Genomic DNA, 8,884 nt, shown 5'->3' with positions numbered 1-8,884 from the left:
CCCAAATTCCAATTCTATATGCATAACATAGGTCAGACTCTAGGTCAAGGACCGGACCCCTACATTTATCTATTTGGTCGGACCCTCTGTCCGCCCCCCGGCCCCTTCCCTCATCTGAAAAGATGTTGAGCCAGGGAAGGACCCACATAAGAGAAGATGTATTTAAAAAAAAAATTATATTCTGGTGCACAAGAAAATATTCACTGTTAATTGGGGGGGGGGGGGGGGGGGGGGTGGGGGTTAAATGGTTGAATTGTGATATTATCAAACCAAAATATCAAGCATATCAGACAGTCTACATATCAAACAAGTAAATTAATGTTTTTCATGAGTCCTACCATAAGCAGGGATAAAACATCACATCAGAGACAAATGAATGACCAGAGGATGGATATCAAAAGCCCCCCCCCCCCCTCAGCAATTCAACCAGAATCTTCCCCAGTCATTTATTGCGTCATTGATCAGCATGAGTCATTATAAATCCTAGGGAGGATCACAGGATGCATGACTGACAGGTCATGTCAGCACTTGTACAGTTATCAAGACTATCGACAGCATGAGTCAGGTGACAGCATGAGTATGAGTCAGGTAGCTAAGTTTCCTTCTCAGCAAAGCCTTTTGGAATCGAGTCTGCTGGCTGCTTGAAACTGTTCAAAAAGGGACAGGAGTGGTAAGGCTGTAGTAATCTAATACATAAATGAATAAAATAAATAAATAATACTAATGAACGGTGCACGGTGGCACAGTCGGCGACGGTACTGCTGTCACCTCACAGCTAGAAGGTCCTGGGTTCGATTCCTGCTGGGGACGATGTGGGCGTGTTCTCTCCTCCACGTCATCAGTGCCCATACCCGAGGCGGGGTTGGTGAAAGGGCCTTTCTGTGTGGAGTTTGCATGATCTCCCCGTGTCTCCTAGGGTAGGTACCCTCACAAAAAACATGCAGTAATCCTGGTCTCTATAACTACCTCCCCCTGGCCAGCCGGGCAAAGGACAAACGGCAAAGGAACTGGTCGGAATAACGTGTTCCTTGAATCCGTGCACTCGCTACGTCCGGCTGGTGAAACTCTCCCCCGTCAGGTATAAAGAAGCAGCTTGGACTCCTTTTGATTGAGTATTTATTATTTAACAGTTTGTAGAATTACAGTACATTTCAAGCACAACTCAATACAAAAACTGTTAACTGTGAGTGGAAGTGGACGACACCATAAAAGCATTACACTTGTTTACAATAGGGCCCACTGTTTTCAATTCATCAAAACTCATGCCTCATGCATAGAAGGAAGCATGAGGTCAGTTCACTGCCCCCCCCCCCCCCCCCCCCCCCCAGGTTGGCAGAGGAAGTGTAGCGCCCAGGATTACATTAGATAATTGACACTGGGTGGAAAAAATGGGTCCTCTAAATCGTGGGATAAGAATTTAGAAAAAGAAAAAATAATTAACTTGTCTTGTGATACTGGTTTGTGGAGAACGTACTCAGCAGAAACCTGTGCCAAAGCATTTGACTCATTACAGAAAATGTTTCACTTCCAAATCCAGTCTCATGCATCATACTTTTCTATTTCCTCCTCCATCAATATGGTTGGACTGGCAACGTTAATCAGATTCCAAAACAACTTTAAAGTTTATTTTAGATCTGATTTTGATTCATTTATTTCTTTTAGAGAGTACAGAGAGACAGGAAGCTGAGGTTAGAGAGCAAGACGTGTAACACATGGTAACACATGGCTGGACATGCTGCAATGATGGTACAGAGCCCCAAGACATTTATAATAATAAAGTCTGGTGATACTGTGTGTTGTAGATAAATGGACCAACAAAACCTTTATCAATGTTTATTGATTTTTACATTCAACATACATACATAATATAAACATAAAAACAAACAAGAAAACAGCATAGGCCTCACTCACACCTTTTGATCTAGCATACAACATTGTTGGATGCTAGATGTATACAAAGGGTTTGTTTACAATTCCTGCCCCAATGCATTTCCAATGGAAGTCACATGGTTTGACACAACATTTCTGTTGTACGGCTTTTGGCTGTGTTCCGACTGCGCCCCACCCCCTCATACAACACAAATGTTGTGTCAAACCATGTGACTCCCATTGGAAATGCATCGTGAGCTTGCATCAGTCAATAAGTCTCATGCATCAGCTATACATCAATCTGTTGCAAAGGTGTACACCTTCGCATGTAGCATACAACATTGTTGCATGCTAGATGTATGAAAGGGTTTGTTTACATCTTGCCCCAATGCATTTCCAATGGAAGTCACGAGCTTGCATCAGTAAATATAAATAAGTCTCATGCATCAGACAGCTATACATCAGTCTGTTGTAAAGGTGTGAGTCAGGCCTAAGACACAACATAATAAAATGGAGAAACAAAGTATACAAAGACATAGTAAGAAGTAAGATTAAGAGCGTCTGCTAAATGCCTTATCTCTCCCCGCCCCACACCTATTCACTTCTCCATTGGAATGAAGAGACTCAACCTACTTCTTGGCTCCAAAAAAGGGAAATCAGTAAACATTTGGGATACTTTTTTCTTATTGTCATCGCTTCATACTTTTCTGTTCCCCCCTCCATCGCTATGAATGGAATGTGGATGGTTAGTACATATTTCCACGGCAACCATATCCTGGTTCCAGAATGCGTAGGGGAACTCAACAGTGGAGGCTGCCCCCACCTCACCCTGGAGACAAACAGAGACAAGACTCTGTCAAACTGATGAGAACGTGAGCACAACAGAAGATGTCAGTTAGAATAACTGAATCTGCTGTAAATTCTCTTTCTCTTTCAGTCTGTTCTGATTTTGTTCCCAAGTTTATTGTTTAAAGGTTAAAGCTCTATATTCAAATCATAATCATTGCTAGAATGTTTGTTCACCAACAGGGACCTCCCGGCTCCCGTCTCTCCAGTTCTTTAGTAAACAGAAAATACATTTTCAGCATGGCCAGAATAATATCACTGAGTAGATATTAGTCTGGAACAGGCGCTTACAAACAGATTCCAACATCACAGCAAAAAAGTCTCACTTTGAATAGTGGGCTCTGATTGGTCTGATTGGTCTGGGGCGAAAATCTAATTAAAAAAAGAGTGCCAGACCAATATCTGCCCTGGGCTTTTTTTTTCCTGTGGCAGATTTGTCTGGTTTCCAGGCTATGATATTGTGACCTGAAACTGAATGTTTACTAAAAGAGCTGGAAAAACATGGAGACCCCTGTTAACCCATTGATGCCTGAGGCTGAATCTGGGAACGCCTTCTAGGGCCTGACCTAAGTTTTCAGAAAACCTTCAAATTCTGTTTTTTTTTTTTTAATAGTTATGTTGCTACATGTATAGCAATAGCTGCGTCAATGGGTTGATCAGGCACTCAATGATTACAATCAAAATATAGAGTTAGTTAACAACACTTTAAACAAAGAATATCACTTACATCACCTTTATGTCCCATCAGGGTCTTCTCTGATTAGGGAATTTGAGATATAGTAACAACTATATCTCAAATTCCCTAATTATCTCCCTCAACAAAGAAACGAAAGAAAAAATTGGCGACCACAAATGAGAAAAAATTGAGACCTCCTAAATTGTACATTACCTTTGTATTCAAAGCTATCAGTCCTATCTCAAAGCAGCTGTCAGAGGCTATCCTCCTCATGATGTCGTCCAGAACGGTACGACAAGCAACACTGGGGGCGGAACCCTTAGAAAGAAGAAAACACACAGTGAATTATGAATGTCCACATTAAATCACGTTGGTGAACTACCGAAAGTGTAATTGTTTCAGCCAATACTGGTCGCGATCCCTGGTTGAGAAACTGCAATTTTCTTAAAAACTTCAAAATGTACACCACGTAGTGATAACAAGTAACAACACACCCTCAAATGAGATTCCAACAGCAATTTTCTGTAAGGCATGCCAGTAGTTGACTGGATTGACTACATGATTGCAAGGTCCCTGGTTCTGTCCATAGGATGGAAAGAGTCCAAAGCATATTATTTCCCCATGGGGACAATAAAAGTATATCTTATATTATCTTATCTAAATATAAAAACAAATAGCCATAAATAAAAATAAGGTATTTTCTGGACTGTTCTGTGAGTCAGGGTTGCTCACCTGTTTCATCAGCTGGACAATGTGGAAGCTGGGACAAAAACACATAATCTTGTCACCATCACCTGTAGCTGAACAGAGATTTTGTGTTGTGTTATTTTATGGCCATGCTGAGTTTATATTATGTTATGTTGTGTTACAGTATTTTATGTTCAGTAATCATGGCAATGATATAACTGACATACCTGCAGCAGCTCCCACCTGGGGGAAAAAGTATAAAATGAAATTCATAATTGATTGATGTGACATTTTTAAATCTCTCTCTCTCTCTCTCTGTACCTCTTAACCTCTCTTTATGTCACTATTTGTCTTCTCTACTTCTCTCTTTCAATCCCTCTCTCCTTGTTTCTCTCCCCATTTATTTTTGAAGGGCGCTAGCCGCTAGCCCCTCCTACAGTATATTCAGTTATAGTGTAGTTTTTGTCCTAACACAAACATTAAATGCCATTGACAATGACTGGAGAATTTACTGCACATGTGGATGAGCAAATTGGCTATTTCGGTCCTATACACAAAGTCCTTAAATTCCCATTAACAATGAAGCAATAGACAATTAGAGCAAATAGACATGTTACATCATGAATCTCATGATGACAAATTCTCTGACACAAACATTGATGTCTTGTAGACCTCTAATTCTTGTTGGTGATAATTTAAAGTGGCAATACAGAAAGACAAATCTTTATATCGTAAGTGTATCAGGATGCTGTCTAGTAGATAAGAGAGCTCCTCACTTCACACGGTGTGATTTCAAGTCACAGTTTAGAGTTTACTTGCCATGTGCTCAGCATACAGGCCACAGCCAGGCAGGGGTGAGTCTCCAACTCTTCCTGGGGCCTTGAAGGGGGCACCAGAGGAAGACACACCTGAAATAAATGAATTGTATAGGAATATCACATGGAGCACTCATGCCCTGGGTCACTCTTCTTTGGGAATACCATCACTGATGTAGAGGTTAAAAATAGTAAATTTAGTATGAAATATGGCTTAATTGGCTCTATGTAACCTTTTTTTGAGGGTGCTAGCCGCCTAGCCCCTCCTATGTTCAGCTTTTGGTGTCAAGAAAGGAAATGTGATATTGACTCACCAACAGTTATGTTCCCTGTTGTGTCCACAGCTATGAGACCTGGGAAGTGACGTGAAAGAATTACATAATTATGTTCACGTAAATCATAATGACTACAATAGCTGATCTACAAGCCCACAAGCGCAACGTGTTGCGAGCTTGTAGATCGGCTATTTTCAGCATGCAACCAAGTGTAAAATGACTTATACTGGATCTCTTGTCCACTAGTCCCTTCCTGACATTTTTGTCTAGTTTTTATTTGTTGACGAAATTGTCAGTAGCCTATATTTAGTCTTAGTTTTAGTCATCATAGTTTAGTTTTTATTTAGTTTCCATTTAGTTTTTGTCAGTGGAAAAAGGTAGTCGACGAACATTTTTCGTCTTAGTTTTAGTCAACACCGATTTATAAAAAAGTGTCAACTTCCTGTACACTTTACTTGAATTGGGAAGAAGATCGGACTGGTTCCACAAATCCGGAAAGAGAAAAAAGTTGGGTCATGTCATTTTGGGTTTGTTTGTATGCATAATGACTGACTTTGAGACCTGTTTCACTGTGCAAGTCAGTGGAGAGATTCTTTTGGAATATCAATTTCAAAGTAACTAGACAACCCAAACCTCTATCAAAGTGAATTTAGCTTTATCAAAGTGAATTTTGCTTTAAGATTAGTTCACTTTGACCATGTAAAAAAAAAAAAAAAGCATAAATATTCGGTTTTTTTATTGTGAGAAAATTCCAGATTTGGCATTTGGGTTGTTAAGGTGAATATCCATGGTATGGCCTGAAAGCTTTATCTCCAAGGATACATTGAGCTCCCTATACTGTTGAAGTCCATTACTACAGTATTTCCTACAACCATGCTGAAAACTACAATCTATGTCCATTGTCTCAATGGAGAGGTAATTGTAACGATATTCAACCATTCAGTGTCCTGCCCGACACCAGGGCCAAAATCTTTCAGTGGAATAGTAGCTAGACCACCTCTAGGCTCCAACCACAGTAGATGTGCTAGTTATAAATTATTGTTTGAATCTGCTGTATTATAAGTTATAACATACTCTACCATGCAGATTGGTAAACAAAAAGTCCTGTATTAAAGCTTGCAATCCATACTGCTGCAACTATAAGTAGCCTAAGTAACTGCTGCAATGAATGAATAACTATTAAAAAAAATAACAGTTAAAATCTTACCAAGCGTGTCATGGCCAGAGATCCTTTGCTTCTTTTCAAGGTACTCCTACAAGAGGGAAGGATATTTTTAAATTCTGGGTTGATTGTTTCAATTTTTTAAATCAGTGGTTCTCGAGTGAATTTACACCTATAATGACATGCCCCAGATGCCAGGGTAAAAGTAGTAGTTATTAGTTAAGTAGTAGTAAAAGTAGTTAAGTCTGTCTTTAGGGTTTTATAAAAAAGTATTAACAATAGCGTATGACTAAATAATAGCTACATTACAATTTACCATTGGATCCATTTGAACAGAGTTGTTTTTTTCCATTTCCTGAAAAGTAATGGTCTTGGGAATACAAGGTTTCCACCCGATGGGGACAATGTACAGCACAGTTTCCTTCCATTCAGCCTGTAATGTGTGGTACCTGATAAGCCATAGCAGAGTTTGTAGTCAGCATGTTGTCATTAGGCTCTATGGCAAATCCCTGTTCTCTGGCAAACGCCACTGCTCCCTCTCCAACCAGCAGACTATGAGGGCTTTTGTCCATCACCCTGCGAGCCACACGGACGGGAGCCCCCACTCTGGAAATGCACAAAGTTTCACTTTGACAACTTGATTTTCATTTCGAAGAGATATTTTGTAAGTCCACTATAGTGCTTTTTGAGCGGTGCTAGCCACTCCTATGCACAGCTTTGTGTGTATGTATGAGCACGGAATGTGCTCAGCTGATTGGCTGAGCATGGAATGTGATGTATGAAGATAAGAGCACCGCTCACTTCACACAAGTGTGCTTTTTTCTCACCTAAATGACAAAACTCTTCCTCATCTTCCTCTGAAATAATATATTTTATCGATGTGTCTTTATTGCTTTACTTCTTCGTTTTGTCATTGTGCTCATAAACTACATACATGCAACTCTTACCCCTGGAGAGCTGCCACAGCCCCAAACCTCCCGGCTTTGCCTTCCATGATGGCTGCGTCACACTCAAGCACTCCTCTGCTGTTGGGGAAACCTCCTCTGCCCACTATGTGTCGACCTGTCTCTGGGTCATTCTCCACCTCTGGGAACACCACACATAAATGGTAAATGGTGCATTTATATAGCGCCTTTATCCAAGGCGCTTTAGAGAGATTGTGCATTACATTCACCCATTCACACACCGATGCAAGGCACCAACCTGCACATCAGGAGCAATTAGGGGTTCAGAGTCTTGCTCAAGGACACTTCGACACGAACTCTGGGGGAGCCCAGGTTCGAACTGGGAACGTTGCGGTTCCCATCCGGTCACTCTACCCCTGAGCCAATGCCGCCCCCATATTTGCCTCTTTTTTTTGCAGTGTGGTGCCGAAGGGACACATCTAGGAGAGAGTCCCCCTGTGTAGCTGGTAACATGCCAGGCCGGGTTACTTACCCAGTGATGTAAGGAACACACAAGCACACAAGGAAGCTGCATGGTTTGTAATTGTATGACAGATGGTGCAACCGTTCAAGTTTGTGGCGCCACCCAATGGGCAGAAGTGAAAGTGGTTTAAGTGGTACTTCCAATTTGGGCATGATTGTTGTAATACTGTAGGCCAAATTGACAAATTTGTGGTGCAGGTTCTGCCTTGCTCTACTGGTAGTTCGATTGCAAGGTTTCGGTCCAGCAGTGCCTGAAATTAGCTGGTCACAGACACACAGATGAGTGAAAAGCACTCTCCCAGCAGGCCAAAGAAAGAAGCACCACCACAAACATTGGTGCTATAACAGCCAGTTGAACCATGTGTCATAAAATAAAATAGAAATTCCCCAGTGTTTTTCTACTGCTATGCCGCCAAAATGTGGAATGCCCTATAAACAGTCATAAAAAGTGTGAATCCTTACTCTCCTTCAAAACCACTCTAAATAAAAAGAGCACATACTGGTCAGTGGCTGCGATTTGGAACTGGTCCCTGTAAAAATCCAAGCCTATCACCATAAATGCCCCCCGAATGCTTTACTGTACATATTTTCTTTTTGATTTATATGGTGTTTATAGTATTGTATATTTGTCTTGTCACTAAATGTTTACATGAATTGAATACACAGACAGAACCCCACCAATGGAAACGAGCCACAGTGCTTTCTTGGGTTCAATCCTTTAAGCATTGTATTTGTATTAAACGGTACTCTTCTGTGTTTTGAAATTTGTTAATGATGAAGTATTCAATCAATCAATCAAAACCGGCCTGACTTTTAACTGTGTTATTATTAGAACAGGGTCACTGCCCACTGCTCATCAACAGAAGGAGCAATTAAGGTAGCAACTACGTCTAGAGTATTAGAATTAGATAATTGTACTTTCAATACACTTTACATTAACTCAAGTCAATGAAACGTAGCCTACATGTTAAAAGAATAAAACAACATGGTTTGCTACATGGTTTCTATCATTACCAACCTGCCAGTGCGTCCTCCACAGCATCAGTAGCCTGGTGGCCAGCGCTGATGAGCTCTTTAAGTCTTTCTACAGCCCGTGCAGAGAATGCCCATGTTCCTACTGCTGCCAT

The 8,884-nt window shown here is 40.9% G+C and overlaps 1 protein-coding gene across 1 annotated transcript; it reads right to left on the bottom strand.

Annotated features, from left to right (window-relative positions):
* Positions 1–2,353: 2,353 nt before the first annotated feature.
* Positions 2,354–8,884, bottom strand: LOC310865180 (N(4)-(Beta-N-acetylglucosaminyl)-L-asparaginase; the record flags this gene model as incomplete). Its single annotated transcript, XM_083774206.1, has 10 exons — positions 2,354–2,359; positions 2,639–2,698; positions 3,605–3,709; positions 4,124–4,191; positions 4,894–4,986; positions 5,208–5,246; positions 6,376–6,421; positions 6,780–6,936; positions 7,278–7,416; positions 8,776–8,884. 10 exons carry the CDS (start codon positions 8,882–8,884, stop codon positions 2,354–2,356), a joined length of 822 nt encoding a protein of 273 aa, XP_083630332.1.

This window comes from Protomyctophum parallelum (assembly GCF_964188405.1).
Source record: "Protomyctophum parallelum genome assembly, chromosome: 10".
In the NCBI taxonomy this organism is placed as follows: Eukaryota; Metazoa; Chordata; class Actinopteri; order Myctophiformes; family Myctophidae; genus Protomyctophum; species Protomyctophum parallelum.
The sequence above is the reverse complement of the archived record's forward strand: the minus strand, read 5'-3'. Positions and strand labels throughout refer to the sequence as shown.